This window comes from Physella acuta, unplaced genomic scaffold (assembly GCF_028476545.2).
Source record: "Physella acuta isolate Inbredline_101_S28 unplaced genomic scaffold, ASM2847654v3 ptg000017l, whole genome shotgun sequence".
NCBI classification, from domain to species: Eukaryota; Metazoa; Mollusca; class Gastropoda; family Physidae; genus Physella; species Physella acuta.
In genome coordinates, this window is record NW_026731537.1 from 3511034 (window position 1) to 3534013 (window position 22980).

General features: G+C 35.7%; 1 protein-coding gene across 1 annotated transcript; it reads left to right on the forward strand.

Moving 5' to 3' along the window:
- The first annotated feature begins 618 nt into the window (after nt 1–618).
- On the forward strand, nt 619–14820 carry LOC131938878 (uncharacterized). The gene is made up of 5 exons (XM_059297104.1): nt 619–677; nt 1539–1718; nt 6289–6552; nt 12583–12824; nt 13409–14820. The coding sequence occupies exons 1-5, from the start codon at nt 619–621 to the stop codon at nt 14725–14727; spliced, it is 2064 nt and encodes a 687-aa protein (XP_059153087.1). The 3' UTR covers nt 14728–14820.
- The last annotated feature ends 8160 nt before the right edge of the window (nt 14821–22980 follow it).

The window sequence follows — 22980 nt, forward strand, 5'->3', positions numbered from 1 at the left end:
TACACGTTAATCTACTGCTAAAATTCAATTGTTTCACACCGATATGTAAAGCTTTGTCAGCGAACCTTTCCTTACATTACAGCACGTTGCGTGTACGATAAATGTTACTATTTACCTTTTAGTATTTGTGATGCGACCTCTAGAACATTACAGCGTACTAGCGGAACTAATATCACAGGATGAAATCTTGCCCTAACACCGGCTACACCAGAAGTCGCAGAGCTTTATGAATAAGTTCCAGACTACAATGTATTGCCTCTTCACCTTTTCCATACCCCCCTTCACCTCCCCTCCCACCCGTTTTTTTTTCCATCGGGGCCAGAGATCTCGTTCATACCTCCAGACAATACGGCCCAAATCTAAAAATAGCTCCACCAGAAACGTCATGATCAGATCCTCTGTCTCCTTCACGTTCAGCAAACTTTGAGAACGGGAAAATCCGAAAGATAAACTTGACGGTGCGCACGTTGCCCTCCCCCAATCTCACCTCCCCCCCCCCCTCCCCCGCACACGGCTCACCCACCTATCAAGCGGCACTAAATTTCAGGAAGTATCCCATCAGTGCGCATGCGCGAACGATAGTGCCCAATTAGAAGGTCTAAAGCGTTGATAGTGGCAATGAATTGCTTTGATAAAAAAAAGTTTCATCATGTTGAATTTGAGAAACATTCAAAGAAGTAAACAAATAGTTTACTCTAGTAAACAGATATTTTACTCCTTACTTACTTGTTAAAAACATACCCCATTAAACAAGGTCGCACCCATTGTACAAGTATTTAATGTAAATATATATTTATCTTGTAAACATAACATAATTGTAAATGCGTTTTATTATTTACTTAACGTTGTAATTTGTTCGATAAATAAATAAATATCCATTCAGAAAAGTACACCAAAAATTTTAAAATGTAATTCATCCTTACATTTTAATATGTAATTCATCCTAACATTTTAATATGTAATTCATCCTTCCATTTCAAAATGTAATTCCTGCTTACATTTCAAAATGTAATTCCTCCTTACATTTTAAAATGTAATCCATCCTTATATTTCTAAATGTAATACATCCTTACATTTTAAAATGTAATTCCTCCTTACATTTTAAAATGGAATTCATCCTTACATTTTAAAATGTAATTCCTCCTTATATTTTAAAATGTAATTCATCCTTACATTTTAAATGTAATTCATCCTTACATTTTAAAATGTAATTCCTCCTTACATTTCAAAATGTAATTCCTCCTTACATTTCAAAATGTAATTCCTCCTTAAATTTTAAAATGTAATTCCTCCTTACATTTTAAAATGTAATTCATCCTTACATTTTAAAATGTAATTCCTCCTTACATTTCAAAATATAATTCCTCCTTACATTTCAAAATGTAATTCCTCCTTACATTTTAAAATGTAATTCCTCCTTACATTTTAAAATGTAATTCCTCCTTACATTTCAAAATGTAATTCCTCCTTACATTTCAAAATGTAATTCCTCCTTACATTTCAAAATGTAATTCCTCCTTACATTTCTCAACTTACAGATTCCACTGGGACAGCACACTGAGTGAAATACTTCGGTCCTACCTTGACCTTGATGTGACCCCACCCTGGTCTAACCTGACCTTGAGGGAGATGCTCATCTACAAATCTGGGCCCAGCGCGGCCGACATGAGCACCATGACGGGGCTGCCGCTGGGTGTGGCACGGGAGGAGCTGGTCAGGTAACTAGACGGGTATCACGTGGGGTATCTGGTTGGGTCCCTGCTGGGGTATCTGATGGGATATCTGGTGGGGTCTGGTGGGATATCTGGTGGGGTCTGGTGGGATATCTGGTGGGGTCTGGTGGGATATCTGGTGGGATATCTGGTGGGGTCTGGTGGGATATCTGGTGGGGTCTGGTGGGATATCTGGTGGGGTCTGGTGGGATATCTGGTGGGGTCTGGTGGGATATCTGGTGGGATATCTGGTGGGGTCTGGTGGGATATCTGGTGGGGTCTGGTGGGATATCTGGTGGGGTCTGGTGGGATATCTGGTTGGGTCTGGTGGGATATCTGGTGGGGTCTGGTGGGATATCTGGTGGGGTCTGGTGGGATATCTGGTGGGGTCTGGTGGGATATCTGGTGGGGTCTGGTGGGATATCTGGTGGGGTCTGGTGGGATATCTGGTGGGGTCTGGTGGGATATCTGGTGGGGTCTGGTGGGATATCTGGTGGGATCTGGTGGGATATCTGGTGGGGTCTGGTGGGATATCTGGTGGGGTCTGGTGGGATATCTGGTGGGGTCTGGTGGGATATCTGGTGGGGTCTGGTGGGATATCTGGTGGGGTCTGGTGGGATATCTGGTGGGATATCTGGTGGGGTCTGGTGGGATATCTGGTGGGGTCTGGTGGGATATCTGGTGGGGTCTGGTGGGATATCTGGTTGGGTCTGGTGGGATATCTGGTGGGGTCTGGTGGGATATCTGGTGGGGTCTGGTGGGATATCTGGTGGGGTCTGGTGGGATATCTGGTGGGGTCTGGTGGGATATCTGGTGGGGTCTGGTGGGATATCTGGTGGGGTCTGGTGGGATATCTGGTGGGGTCTGGTGGGATATCTGGTGGGATCTGGTGGGATATCTGGTGGGGTCTGGTGGGATATCTGGTGGGGTCTGGTGGGATATCTGGTGGGGTCTGGTGGGATATCTGGTGGGGTCTGGTGGGATATCTGGTGGGATATCTGGTGGGGTCTGGTGGGATATCTGGTGGGGTCTGGTGTGATATATGGTTCTGGTGGTGTCTGGTGGGGTATCTGGTGGGATATCTGGTGGGATATCTGGTGGGATATCTGGTGGGGTATCTGGTGGGATATCTGGTGGGGTCTGGTGGGATCTGTGGTGGGGTCTCTTGAGGGGTTTCTCGAGGGGGTCTCTCTTGGGGTATGGTGAGCTATCTGCTGGAATATCTGCTGGGGTATCTGCAGAGGTATCTGCTGGGGTATCTGCGATGGTATCTGGTGTGGTATATGCTATTATTACCGTTTTCTGGACAATAAAACAGAGAACTGTAAAAAGAAAACAACATGTTCTTAAAATAAAATAAACACATCTAGTCCATTCTATCCATTTCGTCTTTAAAATGCCTTAACGATGATATAAACATAATTAGTTTATAATTAAAAAGGCCATGGGAGCGGACGCAGCATAAATTACTTAATTAACATAAATTAACGTCTGCACAAATGTGTGGCACTACAAGATGGCACTGACCTCAAATAGATCCTGAGTTCACATACAAGTGAAGTGGATTTGAACTCGTACATAAACTCATACATAAACTCATACATAAACTCATACATAACCTCATACATAACCTCATACATAACCTTATACATAAACTCACACATACTCATACATATACTCATACGTAATTTCATATATAAACCCATACATAAACTCATACAAACACTCCATGACCTATGTTAAAAAACCCATGCACTCTATTCTTTAACTTTATAGCTTAAAGTAGTCAGCAACATTTTGTCTGCAGGGTGGGGGGGGGTCATGGTTTATGATCCCGATTACCTCTAAAACCATAGGTTGGCTGGAGTGTGTGTGCGGGGGGGGGGGGGGGGGTAAGATTTAGAATCCAAATGAGCTCTACAGTACCTGTGTTTACCATAGACTAGCTGGTCTGTGTCCAGCACTTTAGATTGGTGAGTAGACAAATAACCACAGCTGTTGTCTGCTACTCATTGCAAGAACTCCTGGGGGTTGGGTGGGGGTAGGGGGTGTTAAGGTGAGGTGTTGGAATGGTCATTTAAAAACAGTTTTTAACTTTTGAATAGATTTATCATTAGTTAGAACACTCACACATACATGTGTATTTACTAATGATAAAGAAATATATATATATATATATATATATATATATATATATATATATATATATATATATATATATATATATATATATATATATATATATATATATATATATATATATATATATATATATATATATATATATATATATATATATAATATACATATATAATATACATATACATATACATATACATATACATATACATATACATATACATATACATATACATATACATATACATATACATATACATATACATATACATATACATATACATATACATATACATATACATATACATATACATATACATATACATATACATATACATATACATATACATATACATATACATATACATATACATATACATATACATATACATATACATATACATATACATATACATATACATATACATATACATATACATATACATATACATATACATATACATATACATATACATATACATATACATATACATATACATATACATATACATATACATATACATATACATATACATATACATATACATATACATATACATATACATATACATATACATATACATATACATATACATATACATATACATATACATATACATATACATATACATATACATATACATATACATATACATATACATATACATATACATATACATATACATATACATATACATATACATATACATATACATATACATATACATATACATATACATATACATATACATATACATATACATATACATATACATATACATATACATATACATATACATATACATATACATATACATATACATATACATATACATATACATATACATATACATATACATATACATATACATATACATATACATATACATACACATACACATACACATACACATACACATACACATACACATACACATACACATACACATACACATACACATACACATACACATACACATACACATACACATACACATACACATACACATACACATACACATACACATACACATACACATACACATACACATACACATACACATACACATACACATACACATACACATACACATACACATACACATACACATACACATACACATACACATACACATACACATACACATACACATACACATACACATACACATACACATACACATACACATACACATACACATACACATACACATACACATACACATACACATACACATACACATACACATACACATACACATACACATACACATACACATATACATATACATATACATATACATATACATATACATATACATATACATATACATATACATATACATATACATATACATATACATATACATATACATATACATATACATATACATATACATATACATATACATATACATATACATATACATATACATATACATATACATATACATATACATATACATATGCATATGCATATGCATATGCATATGCATATGCATATACATATACATATACATATACATATACATATGCATATGCATATGCATATATATATCTATATATATATATATATATATATATATATATATATATATATATATATATATATATATATATACGTGTGTGTATGAGCGTGTTTGTGTCTATATAGTCAGTACTTTGTTTATCATTTATCATTGACCCCGAAGCGCGTGAGTTCATGACTCCGTCAATGTAAGCCCCGCCCACTCACCTGTTCCAGCCTTTGTCCCACGTGATCGATATGTCGCGGCAGGTAAGTGCCCCAAGATGCCAGACGAAGTAAAGATTTCTGCCGAGACCACAACCAAACTGGCACCTGGCCCGGCAGACGTTTGATCCCGCCGTAATCTGGACGAGAGACAAACGGAGCTGAAGTTGCCTTTGAAATCGATCACGGAAAAATTCCTCAGGAGAATTCCGTTGGTTGATAGTGGTTGTTTCCGGCCAGCTGGGGTGTATGAGTGATCATTCATTATGTGAATGGTATCACAGGGTATCTCACAGCTTAAGGAGTGGGTGATCGGATGAGAAAACGCACCACTGCTAATCCGAAAGATTCTGAGCCTACCAAGCTCTGATGGGTACCTTACTCAGGTTAGAGAAAATTAAGGCGGCTGGGTACAATGCTGACGCTGCTATTCTTTTATAATCAGAAGCCATTAAAATAGATTAAATCTACTTCACCTGCCCCATGCGTCTTGGCACTAATGGGAAAAGACAGCTTAATTTAATTTAAACCAAAACTGTAACTGAACTATAAAAGCTACACATGATCATCCCCCCCCCCCCCTCCCCTTCAACCATAAGTAAACCAAAACATTAAACAACCAAAACCTAACCATTAACCAAAACTTAACTATCACGTGAAGTGTCTAACCAATCAGCTCCAACCGTATATTTTTTCCTCCCACAGGCGGTCCCGGTTTCTCCCCCAAGAGGACGAGTTCCGAGGTACGAACCACTACAGCAACTACATGTACACCATCGTCAGCTACCTGGCCGAGAGGATGTCGGGAAGGTCATGGAACGACCTTGTCAAGGTGCACGTGCTGGACATACAGAACATGAACGGCTCGTTCTCCCCCGAGGGCATGGGTCACATCGACGCCGCCCTACCCTACAGGTTCGACCCCACCCGACACGCAGAGTTTGAGGTCCAGAACAGGACGCTGTTTAAGTAAGTGATGTCATTCTGTCCGTCAGACTTTAGTTCGTTCTCTCGATCTCAGAGGCGTAGCGGCCCTTTTTTCGATATGCACCCCCTCAAGATTTCGATTTACACCCCCTCCCCCTCAAACTTTCGAGTTGCACCCCCCCCCTCAAGATTTCGATTTGCACCCTCACCCCCCTCACCCCCCGTCAAACTTTCGATTTGCACCCCCTCAACCTTTCAATTTATTTTTCCAACCCATTTTGGCGCCCCCTAAGGTCGGCGCCCGGGGACGTATGTCACCTCCCCCCCCCGTCCACCCCCCGTCCACCCCCCTCGCTACGCTACTGCTCGATCCTGACGTCATCGCATCGTTCGGTATGACGTCATCACGTTTTGTCCATTAAAACTCGTTTAATGCGTCATTAAGTTTCGCCAATCTAACATATCCGTTTATTATCTGGATGCGCCACTGAGCAGATACTGAGCGAGTGAAAACACCAACAAATGCATACAACGTCCTATGCTTATAAGCGCCATTTACACAGACTTGTAAGAATAAGACCTCCAATGCTCTCATTCGTGTAATCAATCAGCATTAACTTAAGTTCTATGAATGGCTAAATGTGACGCTTATATCCAGTGATGTAGCTATACAGCTGTTTATCCTGGTAACCGGTAGTTACAATGTGGATACTGGTTAGTGGTTACCAAGGTCAACAAATGTTAGTGGCGGACTGGGGGAGGGGGTGGCGGATGGACACTGGTTAAAGTATATATGGATATAACATATATTTTTTTTCTTTTTCGTCCGGGGGGTAGTGAGGAAGTATAAGTCCTCTTGGGAGGTTGGGGGGGGGGGCGAAATGATGCCTAAAATAACTGCTGGCGCTTGTTATGTTGAGATGAAGTTTGAATTTCTGGCATGGTTTCCGGTGACCCCATGCAACCAAAAGACGCTGACTCGGTCTTTTAGCTGGCTACACCTGGGTCTAATTTAACTCTAGTAAACTAAAAACAACAAACGGTGTCTCGTGATTCCATAAGTCAGTGGATGTCTTTTTAGAAGTGGGAAAGGTCAAGCGATGACGTCACGAGTGCGCCGCCATCGCTCGGGTCAGCTGACGTCACGCCAGTTATGTAACCGGAACTTCCCGGAATTCCCCGTAGTCCAAGATCAAACCCTGCACGTGACATCGCTCAACTTCCTGTCCCAGTGCCAGATGTGTCCTGGGAAATTTAATTACGGCGCCACCAAAAAGAATGATCTCCCCTGCTATTCTTTGAGGCAACATGGGAGATAACCTCGGTGCTGCACGCTTGGTGCCAACAAATAAATATTGACCTCATATTTGGTTCTTGAGTTTCTAAACAAATTGTCTGTGTCTTATACATCACGCACAGAATAAAATGCCGTATGTGGTGCGTTGGTTTCGCCTGGGAACAGCCAGAGGTGAGGCTGAGGGGGAGGGGGGGATGGTGGAAGGGGTTGTCGAACCTGGGTGAAAAATATATTGTTTTAAACCTGTATGGCACATTCTGATTAGAGTCCACACCTTGCTCTGGCTACTACACTATAGACTATCACACAAGTAGCATTTCATAGACAATCACACACGTATCATTTGACGGACTATCAGCCAAGTATCATTTGGCACTATAGGCTATCACACAACTATCATTTGACAGACTATCACACAAGTAGCACTTGACATAATAGAGTATCACACAAGTAGCATTTGACACTACAGGCAATCACACAAGTAGCATTTGCCATTATAAACTATCACACAAGTATCATTAGATAGACTAAATAAATGACATAAGTATCATTTATTTTCATATTTGTATCATTCACAACTTACCTTCTCTGCTTACTTTCACCATAGCCCTGATCCGACTTATTTATAGTTGATGTATCATCTTGGCCTAATTTCAGTTGAGCGAAGATTTATAAAAACCTATCACAGCTCCTCCATCCCCGTCAGATATAAAGATGTATACGATTGGCTACAATAATGTACGCCTTCATGACGTAACGCGGCCGTTATTGCATAATTTAAACACTGCAGCTGTTGTGGATTAGGTTATCTTTATAGCCACTTACCCTCAAAGGCTGGTTAGGGTTAAATCTTAGTGTATCAGTTAAGGTTTCCAAGTGAAATCTGCGGTCTCAGACAGAAGTAATTAGTCCCGTCTGTTGACAGTTGTAGTTAATGGTGGTCGTGTGTCTCTGTGCTGTTGGGTGGGGTATGGTGGGGTAGGGTGGGGCATGGTGGAGTAGGGTGGGGTAGTGTGGGGTATGGAGGGGTAGGGTGGGGTATGGAGGGGTAGTGTGGGGTAGGGTGGGGCATGGTGGGGTAGGGTGGGGTAGGGTGGGGTTTGGTAGAACAATCTGCGATGGTCATTGGATAGGTCATCGGTCATGATTGGTCAATGTAAGATGGTCACTGGATGTGATAGATACGATTGAACAATCTATGATGGTCATTGGATGTGACATGATGGTACAATGTATACTCGTCAATGCGATGGTGATTGTATATCAGATTTACATTTAACTAAGTTATTTAATCCCTCTATACACAACCTCCATGTTATTTTCTCCCATCTAAAAATATTTAGCAAGCCGCGCAGAAAGTACACGTTCCGATTCAATATACCCAACCTACGGTAAATCAGGTGTAAAATCTTTTCTATATAAAAGTGCTGATTATTATGTACCAAGTGTATTTATCTACTTCATATGCACATCGAAACTCCGAGCCCTTGATCCTGTTTTCTAACCCAGCACACAGATTAAAGCTTTCTAAACTTTGCTTGAAGCTTTTAACAATGCCAATATACCAATACAGTCAAGTCCATCTGTGACCTACTTAGGTCGAGTCAGGTTCCATTTTTATTTTGACATTGTATAATACCTTATATGGAATGATTGTGTAACTCCTGGGGTTTTTCCACTGTCTTATTAAGGTGTCTAAGACGTAGAAATTTTCCATTAAGATCTGATTGAATGATTCTGATCATATGACCCTCCCAACCAATGGCTACATGAGTTGAGGATGACCTCCCCTGTGGCAGAAGTCTTTAACTGCCCCGCACACTCGCCACACGTGGCAGTTTACCTTGATCAGGCCGTCTACCTTGATCAAACAGTCTATTAAGACCATTGCCGTCCATATTGTCCGGCAACAGATTCTGACCATTTGAACGTGAGAGAACTTAAGTCCTGTGTGTGCTATGCTTTCTTAAGTTGATTTAGTCTTCTAGTATAATATTACTTGTCGCCAAGTAATTCTTGAAGCTATAGCAGTGTTGTGTGGCCTGTGGCTATTTTTAGACAGTGTAGAAATCTGTGATAGTGTTTTTTCTTACATTTTGTAAGTTGGGTTTTGATATTTTATACATTAAATATTTTATCTAGTTTAACCTGGTGTTCTGCCACAACTGTGTTCGCTTATTAAAGGTTGTATGCAGATTGGATGAGTGTTAATTTCAATAGTATCACTAGTCTTCCCTAGACATCGAATTCGAGCCCTAGTGTGTCATTGTGTTAGTGTTCATCCATTTAGGCTGTAAGGCATTTGCATATAACCCCGAAAAAAGAATCCGGGGACGTTCTCCTTCTATCTGGCTGATAGATAGGTAAACGTTACACCATCCAACAAGCTGCATGACGTTTTATTCGTTGATATCCTTGCAGTTGGTGCCGAAGTGTCAAATCACACATTTTAAAATCTCTTTTCAAGTTTTAAACACCAAGTCTAGGTTTGTGGGAGAAAAATCCTCGATTTCTTTGACTTGTGAAAGACGAATATTTGTTCAGATAAAAGTGATATGTGCGTTGGAGATTAGCAGGCCCCGCAATCCTTGCCGTTTAGAGTTACGTCCCTTAAAATGTTGACTGTGAGGCATTCTGGCACAAACGATCGTGACTTTAAACAAAGATGGCGGACGATTTGATGTCCAATTTCTCTCTCGTCAAACATCATCTTGCTGACTCAGATCTCGAGAGATCTCGGATCTCGCGTGATCTCAGGAATGTTGACTACTTGAGCAGACGTAGAACATCTTCAACTGCGATTCTTGATATTTATTGCCCCTTCAGAGAACTTGGATACGAACAACACCAACTTGTAAAAGTCGGTCAAATGTCTACGAAATAAAATAACAATGTTTATTTTAGGTTCTTTTAATAGGTATCGTCTTCATTTTTTTTCTATTTCGTTCCTTTTGGACCATACGACCATAGGACCTCTGTCAAAGCATTCCACTCCCCACGATATCTTGTCACTCTTTTTAGCTGTTCTTAATTCCCTCCTCCATTTCGGCATCCTCCTTAATTTTATTTTAGAGTTAACTTCATAATTACAAATTAATTACATAAAAATAGTTATTCATATAGGCCTAAATATTTGTTTGCCTAGATTCGCAAATAGCGATACTTCAACTCATAAATCAACTCCAAAGAAACCGTTGTTAAAATGTTATCGTTGGCCATTTCAGCTCACTGAATAAGTGGGTAATTCCGGTCACAGGGAATCTTAAAAATCGCGATTAAAAAGAAGGTGAAACGCTACGGATAAAAGCAAATCTAAGCTACGTGATAAAATGAATGGACTTGAATATTGTGTGGGTCTATGTTTACTTCTAAGTTCTTTCTTCATTCACCACATCCATATGTTTGCTTAGCGTACAAATCCACGATACTAGAATGTAAACCGGGTGTTGGGTACAAAAAGTTGAAGTTTTCAACGCTAAACTTAATTTTTTTTTTAACTTTTTTTTTTCGTATGAGCGTTGGCCTAGTTTTCCATGTTACGATCATAAATTCCTGGCTGTCTGCATCAAATTCAAAAACCAAACCCCAAAAGCCATGGAACAAACGCAACATTTGATGCAGTCTAACATTTGATGCGGCGATAAATAGCAGACGGCAAATGACTTTACCACCAGGGGGACGAGCAGACGACATGAGCATTTCATCAAGACAAAAAAAACCTTTGTTTGAAATTAAAGACTGAATTCCTGAAATAACATCAGCGTTTATTAAAAAATAAATAACGAACACTCTTCGCATGCAGTTTTTATCTGAAGTTTCATTAAGATATGGATGTTTTGTGTACAAAATATGGCTGTTTGATGGGTGGGAGAGTTGAAGATTCATCTTTATAACTGTGTACAAGTTTTTTTATTGCTTTGACCTGCATACTTGTGTGACCCCCTTTTTTCTTTTTTATAAAAACCGATTTCCAACTAACACATACAAAAAATAACGATTAAGATTTTAAACAATCAGACCAAAGCAGGCTAAAGAAAGTTTAATTTTCCGAAACTCAGCTCCTGTGGACAAGTCGCATAACGTACCTAAGCGAGTGTGGTCCATTCATTAGACGCAAATTAAAATAGATCGAATATGTCACGTGACGAACTCAGCTCCTGGGCGAGGCGCTAATCTTAACGACCACATCAGCCCTGATGTATGCTGGGTGGAATAGCCCAGCAGTAAGGAATAAACTAAGAGAAACGACGGCACGTAGGTGTTTACACCTCAGCCACTAGATCTCAGAGGGGAAAAACAACGGATTTAACTGTGCCAGTTTCTCTATTATCTATTGCCGTAGTTTTCAAGATATATATATATATATATATATATATATATATATATATATATATATATATATATATATATATATATATATATATATATAAAGGCCTATATATTAATTTATGGGATATATATATATATATATATATATATATATATATATATATATATATATATATATATATATATATATATATATATATATATACATATATATATTAGTAGCATTTAAAAACACATAACAGTTTTCAGTGTACTAATAACAAGAAAATAAGCAAGAATTTCCTTCAGCTTTATTGATAAAAACAAAAGCTTTTGTCGCCTCAGAAATCTCATTACATTTTGCGACCAAAACTTCACATTTTTACAATTAAACTAACTCTGTTGGTGACTAAATGTGTGTAATAATTACATCCAAGGCATCAAAATGAAATGATTCTGCCTTTCAGCCTCCACCCATTCGAAAGTGTTGGGTCTCTGATGGTTTCAGCTGGCGATATTGTCAAATGGCTCAGGCATCTCATCCACGTTTTAAATGACAAGGGAGACGACCCAGAAATAAATCAACTCATCAAAGACGCTTTTCAAACGTGGGTTGCTGTTCCTGAAGGACACCAGGAATCTTCTGTGTCTCACGATTCTGAAGTGGCGGAAGGTTATGGCATGGGGTGGTACGTGTCTACATACAACGGTGAGCAGAGTTTTATATTCATAAGTTAGGTTTAGGTTTATGTTTCAATTCGAAAATGTAAGGGTGTGGCGCTTCTTCAAAAACGTTTTGCTGAAGTAAATAAAATGGTCATTTTATATAAGTGGTCGATTCTCAAAATTCAAATAAAGTGTTCAAAATATTAAATTCTAGAAAACGTAGTAATTACTAGAGATCTAATTAATTAAAAAGTAATTATTCAAAATATTTAAGAAAAGCTCAATCTGAACTAGACCTAGACTTTCAAATTAAGTAATATTAATTGTTGTCTCGGCAGACTCATAATGACATTATAAAGTGATGTCTAAAATTGTATTAAAAATGAATTGACTAACAAGATGCGTTACATATATTAAGTCTATACTTCATGTCTCACAATGTTGAACTACTAGAAAAAAACAGTGTTTTTAAATAATTTTTATAAATGGATAAATAATCTATAAATAGGCCTATTTGTTAAAATAAAAAAAATATAACATTTACACTGATTGTGCTTTGATGAAATAATCGCCTTACTTATCACCTTATTTATTTAATTTTTTTTAATAAAATTTATTTTATTTCAGGTTTTAAAAGGTTTAAGTTCAGCGGCAGTTTGTATGCCTACAACTCCCAGATTTGGCTGTTCCCTGAACAAAAATCTGGCATCTTTATTGCAGTGAATGGACCAGGAACCGATCAATCCCAGTATGCTCTTGACAGCATCATGTATTACATCTCAGACATTGTTCTAAGGAAAACCCCTTGGATCAACAAAACCCAGCTCTGTCCAAATAAAGACGCAGATCCTGAAATTGACCCTGAAGGTGATGACGCTGCTCCTTTACAAACTAGAATAATCCAGTATTTAGCCCCAGTTGAAAATTATATTGGCACCTATGGCCATGGTATTGTAGGAAATGCTGTTGTTGAATATACCAGCAGTAAAATTTTAAGGTTGAAGATTGGACAGAATTTAATTGGTGAATTGATACCTGATGGCTCTGAAAGCAGAATGAAATTTTTGGCAACTGGCGCTCTGCTTAACACGGAGGAATGGAAGGATGAGAAAACTGTGGAGTTTTTAAGTTTGGAGAGCAACCGTTTCACGATGGTTAGAATTCACATCAATGATAAATTGTTCTATGAGTTTAAACGAGGTTCGTTGTTTGAAACAATGCTGGAGTTAGCGGAGGCTGAAGACGAGAGACTTCTACGAGAGCACCACAGTACTGCTACGGTAACAGTGCCCCCCACCACCAATGACAATGTACATGTCAGTGATGTACATGTGACACAACCATCTGTCACTGACTCTACGTCACATGTAGACGCCAATGAAAACGAACATGCCAGCGACCCCCATACAACTCAACCAATTGATACTGACACGTACCCTACAGAGTCTTCCGAAGTCACGGATACTGTTGACATATACACACCTCAAAGCCTTGAAAATGAAATCACGAATGAAAACGACGTCGAAAGCACAGAGCAAACAGGCAGCCATTTCTCACATCTAGCCAGCAATGAAATCCACCCCAACGAAACTGGCCATCACCATGGAGACACAAAACACATCACCAGCGACTTGTCTGGCCACAACAATGAAATACCCCCGTACAATGTCAACGTACCAGACACTGAAGAAAAAGATCATTCTACAAATGATCTTGACAAGATCAATACTCTTAACCCCGATAGCCCACAGAGCCACGAACCTTATTCTGATGAGGAAGTTGAACAAAAAGTTCGAGATGATGCTAAAAAAGTGAAAGAAACTGAGCTCAAAGCTCAAGAGAAGAATACAAAGGGAAAAAACTCTGGTTGTAAAACAGCAACAACCAACACATTAGTTTCACAGTGTCTGCTTTTCTTCCTAATAGTTTGTTGGCATTTACATTAAAATTTTAGCTTGTTTTTAAACTTGATGACCTCACTATTTATTTCTATACATTACTTTCATATTCTCATTGAACTTATTGTTTTTACACTTTTCAAAATTAGGAAGTAACATACTTTTACTTTTGTCTAATGTTAGTCTTGATCTAATAATGAAATTAAAAAGCTACGGCTTAATAATTATTAGCAATTTATAAATTTTGAACCTGTAGTTAATTGTGGTTTAAATTGCTAAAAATATATTCTTGGTAAGTACTTAAGACCTATTTAAATTCTTGTAACTGCATTTATAGTAGGCCCTTTTAGCTATTAAATTTTGTTAGAGAATGTGTACAATATAATTATTGGCTAAATTCAGTAGCTTTAAAAAGTCATGTTTTCTAAACTATTTGTTTACACAATTATAATTATTTTTTTTACATCCTAATTATGCTAGATATGTCTGTGATTAATTATGAAACAAAACTATAATTTAATAAAAACTAAAAGAGCAGACTTCTAAACGCTAAAAGAAATATGGATTTCTTGAACTGTTCACGTTGTAATACCTTTAATGTTAGTCTCATGAAATCAAATAGTCTCTCACCTTCCTTCTTAAATTTGAAATCAGTTTCAGAGGGGACATTTCAAATATCATTCCCAGTGGCCCTGAATCAGCAAAGTAACGGCACAGTCCTTACTTTTGGTTTATCTTGCTCATGCTTTCATGCCATTGACACAAATCTCAGCCCACTTTACTTATAAAACTTAAAATAATTTAAATACAGAATTGTTTAAATAATACCAAAGATAATTTTAAAATCTAAATTTAATACAATATTGTAATGTTTCATCTTGTGAATATTTTGTCATTTAAAAATGAAAAAGCTTCCAAATTAAGATTTTGTTTAAATTAATGATAGCTTAAATTTGATACTGTTTTTTTTGCTGTAATGTCATTAATTTACTGTAGAATAACAAATGTGATGAAAATATTTTTAAAATATATGAAGTATGTGTGTTTGTAAGTAAAAGAATGTGTGATTTCAATATTTCTTTTTTTAAACTCATTACGTTCAAGTTGCTATTTGTTATTTTATCAAGTGTACATATGTCTTATTTTACTTTTAATCAACTTTTTTTCCATTTTTTCAGCACATTATTTTACAAATTGTCTGGTATGTTAGTGTTTTTAAAACAAATATTTTTCCATGCTTCAAATGGGCCTACTGTTTTTAAAAGAAGGATTATCAATGTTTTGGATGCAAGGTGTTTACAAGTATTATGTAGAACAGCAACATTTCAATTTGTACATTTTTTCACAATAAAGGCCTATGGTTTTAGTTGTACATTTTAAAATTCCAATTTAAATTATCCAAACTTTGTTCATACTAAAGCTAAATTTGATGAGATAAAAATGCAACAAAAATGATTAAATTGTTCATAATTTGTCTTTACACTATACTTTTTACATAAACTTTTTATGTGTTTCCTAATTATAAATTCATCATTCGTTTTGAATAAAAAATAATCTTTGAATTAATAATGTGAATTTAGTTGTTTTTAAAAACATAAATAATAATTAGTTTTTTTTTCAAAATAATTTTTTTTTCAATTTTTATAGTAGATCTATATCAGTTGTTGTTTTTAAACTCATCAAATTTTGTTTTGCCTGTATAGTTACAATAATTACATGATTTTGTTCAAATGCAAAAAATAAAAATGTAATGTTTGATGCTGTGAATGTGATGAATGAATAAAATTGTGATCATTTAAATTAATTGTACAGTTAAGATCAAATGTTTTCTCTTGGTGCTAATATTCTACTAATTGTTATTTATTTCTCGTCAACATTTTTTTGCTTTTGAAACCATTTGTCCTTAAATAATGAAATTATTGTTTATATGAAAAGCTAAAATGTTTTTGGTGAAGAAAAAAGTGATTTGCCTATTTAAAAAAATTTCTATAATATATAATTTTAATAAACAAAGTAGATGATGCTCTGTGTTTAAAGGGAAGGATAATCTCTAACATTTAAACCGTGAAGTCAAACAAATATATTTTAAACAAGTATTTTAAATTAATGAGCATGTACGTGCTAAAGACATTAATCAGAATAGAGTCTGAGACTTATGGTGAGCACTTGTTTGCTCTACTGTTAGACCAGGCTACACCATAAACTGTTCATTTAATTTTAAGCAGTAAAGATTTTTAACAATGCATTTCCTATCTTTACTTACATTCTTTAATGTTCAGAAAATGCTATAATCACGATGTTAGTAATACTGCTTTTTTCAAATATTATCCTTTCTTTACTAATGTATTTTGTTATTGTAATTTTATTTTAAAGATGACACATTTCTTTATTAGTTAAAATTCTTTACTTATGTGGAAGCTAGCTGCAATTTCCATTAATACTAATGGAAATAGTGTTTAAAAATAATTTTATGATTCGAATTTAGTAATTCTAGGTGTATTTATTAATTTAAGTGTACAAATTTAGAAACTAATTGAACTGATTGTTGGATTAGAACAATTAGTGGTCACTGAAACAATGGTGCTTGGGCTGTAAATATTTTTATCAAAGTTTGCCCTTCTGGGGAGGGGGGGGGGGGAGGGGGGAATGACCTTTATGAATGAACTCTCTGAACTCTGTGTGTGGAGGTGACTTCATGAATGATAATTGTGTGGGGAGAATGACCTTTATGAATGAACTCTCTGAACTCTGTGTGTGGAGGTGACTTCATGAATGAAAATTGTGTGGGGAGAATGACCTTTATGAATGAACTCTCTGAACTCTGTGTGTGGAGGTGACTTCATGAATGAAAATTGTGTGGGGAGAATGACCTTTATGAATGAACTCTCTGAACTCTGTGTGTGGAGGTGACTTCATGAATGAAAATTGTGTGGGGAGAATGACTTTTATGAATGAACTCTCTGAACTCTGTGTGTGGAGGTGACTTCATGAATGAAAATTGTGTGGGGAGAATGACTTTTATGAATGAACTCTCTGAACTCTGTGTGTGGAGGTGACTTCATGAATGATAATTGTGTGGGGAGAATGACTTTTATGAATGAACTCTCTGAACTCTGTGTGTGGAGGTGACTTCATGAATGATAATTGTGTGGGGAGAATGAACTTAATGAATGAACTCTGTTGTGAGGTATTGACCTGTATGAGTGAGCATTGTGGGGGGGGGGGGGGGGGGGGGGAATGCATTTTATAAATGAGGACAATCACTAATTAAAGTTGTTCTCATTATTACTTAAACTGTAACACAGCAGACCAAGGTACACGGATTCCAGTTTGGTCTAAACCATAGTACTTGAATCTGTAAACTATTTTGGTTTTTTTCAGTTGGCCAACTTTCACTGTAAAGTAGATAAAACTATTAAGTCTTATTTCAGTTGGCCAACTTTCACTGTAAAGTAGATAAAACTATTTTGTCTTATTTCAGTTGGCCAACTTTCACTGTAAAGTAGATAAAACTATTTTGTCTTATTTCAGTTGGCCAACTTTAGATAAAACTATTTTATTTCAGTTGGCCAACTTTACTGTAAAGTAGATAAAACTATTTGTCTTATTTCAGTACAATTTTACTGTAAAGTAGATAAAACTATTTTGTCTTATTTCAGTTGGCCAACTTTACTGTAAAGCTGATAGAAATGACTAGAGCATTCTTGATCATCTATCCTTAGTCATAATCCTTAACCAAACTATTCCCCAGCATTAATCCAAAAATAACTTAATCTAAACTCTAGACTTAAAAAAAGGTTGGACAATATTTTTCAATAAAATAGCATTCTAAAAAGTGTTGTTGAGCACAGGTTTAAACTTTAATGAAAAGATCTTTTTAAAATGCAAATTCAGCAACTTTGATTAGGCCAACATTAATTTTCAAACTGCCTTCTCTTTAATTCTATTGTAACGACAGCCAATAATGCCTAAATTCTATTTGCAAATCTGAATCTAAATTTCTCTCCAATTTTCATTACTCGATATAATTTTGTAAAGCATAATATAAATTAACAATCTGTATTAAATCTAACCACTGCAAAGAAAAATATTTCAGACCAGTTGTGTCGTTACAAAAATGGTAGGCCTATATAATTTATTATAATCCTGGTAGTTTGTAGACTGGCTCAAGTTATTTGGGATCTCCAACTGTTTCATGTGTATGCATGCATACAAAACCTTCCATCCTATTGTTTGATCTCTGTATTCAAATTGTGTATATTCCTAGCCACCAACTCAATGAGATATTTGTTTCCTTATTTATGAACTTTGCTGTTTTTGATTTTAAAGTTTTCTTCAACCAGCTGTAAGTTATATCTAGACCTCATGTTTTGCCGTAGCTATCATGGAACTTTTGCTGCTGATTTAATTGTGACATGCCTTTTTTTTTAAAGGTTCATTTTCTAGTATTTAAGTTATTTTAAAATTTACATTTAAAAGCTCTTGAGAGTATCCATTACATATGCACATAAATTTTGTTTGAAATGGAAATGAAATGTCATCAATGTATGCTGTACTGTTTTATTTCCTACTGAAACTGTTGAATAACCACATGTCATCTTGTAGCTACATAGGTGGTAAGTTGTTTTTGTTTTTTTCTTCTACAAATTTTCATTCAAATGTAAAACAAGTTTTGTCAGATTTTTTTTTAAAGCAAAATAAAATTTGTGGTTTTCTGTGATAGATCTATATTCTAACAAGGATGTTAGGTCAAAAAAACTTTGCTTTGTTTCTTTTCTTTTTTTAAATTAAAATTTTAAAGTTTCAGCTTTTCTTTTATGCATTGATGTTTTAGGATTTTCACTGATTGTAATACTGTCAAGTTGTTTACTGATCAATTAGCTTAAAACACATATTTAGTCTTTTTGTTTGTGAAAATATAAAAACAAATCATATTATATTATGCAGTTTCATTTCTTTCGTTTATTTTATCAAATGACCATTTCTTTATTTAATACAATAAAAAAATTTAAAATTGCGTGAAGTATTTCTTGATTTTATAAATGGTACCCATTATTAAAATCCTGGAATGGTGTAGCTAATGAGATGTGAACTCCAGAATGGTGTCTGCAGTTTTGTCATAGTTCCAACATTGGTTAAAACTTGCCGTTTCCATGAAATTCTGTCAAAAATTATTCAGCTTGTACACAATACACATGAACTGATCCAGGTGAAAGTGGCAGAACTGACCCACATGAAAGTGGCAGAACTGACCCACATGAAAGTGGCAGAACTGACCCACATGAAAGTGGCAGAACTGACCCACATGAAAGTGGCAGAACTGACCCACATGAAAGTGGCAGAACTGACCCACATGAAAGTGGCAGAACTGACCCACATGAAAGTGACAGAACTGACCCACATGAAAGTGGCAGAACTGACCCACATGAAAGTGGCAGAACTGACACACATGAAAGTGGCAGAACTGACCCACGTGAAAGTGACAGAACTGACACACATGAAAGTGGCAGAACTGACCCACATGAAAGTGACAGAACTGACCCACATGAAAGTGGCAGAACTGACCCACATGAAAGTGGCAGAACATATCAAATATTAACTTTTATGAAAAACGTTACAACAAAAAACTAAAAACAAACAAATAATAAATGATTTATTTTGCTTTATTTTTTTCAGTTTTTAATTAATTATCTGTCTTGATTTTGTTTTTTCATCATAGCAGTAAACACAATAATATTACACATGACTGAACTATGGTGAAGTGAGAGTGGGGAGGGGCAGGACCATCACAAAGTGTCCAGTTAGTCAAAAGATTAAAGACTTATTAAACAAACAAAAATTGCATCATCAAGAAAGCAGGCAATCAAAAATGCACAAGCCATTAAATATTTTCATACTCTTTCTGAAAAAAGAAATTCTTCAATCTGCACCTCCCCCCTCCCCTCAAAGCTATGTACAATGTTTAAACCACTGATTTAAACACACAAAAATGAATCAAATGTATAACAAGAAAATATGTTGTGTTTGAAATCACACTCAAATGAAGGGCCATGCTTATTCATGTAAATATGAAAACTAGATTTTCAATGGCACCATAGTATAAATATTGTGTGTCCACATTTGATTAATATACAAGAAAACTAAAATAAAAACAAACCAAGATAGAATGAATGAAATAAAAGCAGTATATCACTCTCATTATAGAAGATGATACCAGATCAGTAATTGCTGCATCATCAACATCCAAACTTTCTTGTAAGGGTCAAAGGGAAATAATAGATTTACCAGGGGGAGTTCATCAGAGTTCAGCAGCTTATATTTTTTTTATATCAGGAAGAATTTTTTTCATAAAAATCATTCATGGCTGAGTTACATTTAATGGTGATCCACCGTTTAAGCTATTCAAAAAATACATATCTTTTTATTTTTAATCTTACTTCAGTCAGTTTAGTTTTTTAAATACAAGCAAAAACCATTGTGTGTCTTTAACTATAACAAAAACAGTTATTAAAGCATGGTGGTTCAAACAAGATTGAATACTTCCTGTTGTCTGGACTGTGTGGATAACAAACATTTCTCTAGAGTGGTTGCCCCTTACCCTAAGAATAGGTCACAATGTGTGTAAATCATAGTATGTCACTTTAAAAAATAAAAGTTTCACAACACAAGAAGTAAAAAATAGGACCTTAAATTTAAGGGTGGGGTGACACTTCAGTATTATATCTATTTCCATCATTATTTTAAAAAGAATTAAGATTTCATGAACTTCAACATTTTATATCATATAAATTTACAATTATATCTTAATAATACAAGTCTCAAAACAAACAATTTTTTAGAAGACATTAAAACTCTACATCATGAAATAAATAATTCATTTAACTGGACTGTAATTAATGAGACTAAAAACTGTCATTTGACATTTGAAAAACTGATGAAATTGGTTTTAAAATCTTAAAATAACATTAGCTTTAAAATAATTTAAATAAATTAACTAGTTTAACCAAGCTTATGTTTAAAATAATTGAAATAAATCATCTAATTATACCAAACTATGCACTTGAACACTGCCAGCCACTGTTATATCTTCAACCACAATAGCAAATACAAGAACAGGCTTATAATGCTACATACAGAGTATACATATTTACAGCATCTAGAGGCAGCCCAGTCTCTAGACAATCATGAGTATGCTCACATAAGTTATGATATTTATGACTGGATATGAAAGCACGAAGAGGTTTATATTGGATTTTTCTTAAATGATGGCAAGTACATACAACCCAGCACATGTACACATCAGTGTGTGTAACACCTACACAGGTGTGTGGAACACCTTAACAGGTAACACAACAGGTGTGAGAAACACCTACACTGTTATAAAATTTCACCTTGTAAACACAATTTTCTGAAATGTTCTAGGTACATCCCCTACATTTACTACTAACCCTGTTTTTTTGTTCACTGAAAACCTTACACCACCAATCAATGGTAGAATTTGTTTTTAAAACTAACTCTGCAAGAAATTCTTTTAGCTACAATAGTTCCATTTAGCAGAGAAATATAAAACATTGACCCTTATAAATGGGTGACAGTTCAAACACAAGACATATTAGACAGGAGATTCAAACAGAATTATGCACAGATTGCTTTTAGCATTTATACACACACAAAAATCTGGTTAGCATAGAGCAATATATAAATGATCTCTGACAAAATATGAACATATACTGTTGATAAATCTATTTGTTCATTCCAAAACAATGACCAATGTAATATACTTAAGGCTTTGGATTCCTTTAATACATTTTCAAATGTTTCTTAGAATGACAAGGCAGTAGTCTCATCACAAAATAGTTTTCCCAACTACAAAAGGCCACATCAATAAGTCACTTCACTCATTCATGCCCAACATGACAGAGAAAACAATGTCACACAAATGAAGAGATCCACAGGTCATGGGCTAGCAGGGATAAAATAAAAAACTCAACAGGTGGCCTACCAAACCAAAGCTACATAAAAATTTAAAACAACTTACTCCTTAGATGTGCTAAACATGGTTTAAAAAGTAAATATTATGGCAGAGTTTACTAAAAGCTAAAAGTCTTTGGGGCTTAAAATAGAAACAATTCAAAACAAAAACACAATTGAAATGCTGTGAATGAGTTAAACTATGTATCAGAAGTCCTATGTCCCTATGTGGGACTCTGCTGCTAAAAACACCTGGAAATATTGCTATTTACCTTACCACTTTTCAAATAATTAAAACAAATTATAAAACAAAACATGTACTAAAATAAT

Excerpts from the sequence above, each read along its gene's own strand:
- LOC131938878 (XM_059297104.1), top strand. The coding sequence starts at position 619 with ATGAATTGCTTTGATAAAAAAAAGTTTCATCATGTTGAATTTGAGAAA. Across the intron at positions 6,553-12,582 it reads CAGAACAGGACGCTGTTTAA|CCTCCACCCATTCGAAAGTG; the intron begins GTAAGTGATGTC and ends TCTGCCTTTCAG. Across the intron at positions 12,825-13,408 it reads GTACGTGTCTACATACAACG|GTTTTAAAAGGTTTAAGTTC; the intron begins GTGAGCAGAGTT and ends ATTTTATTTCAG.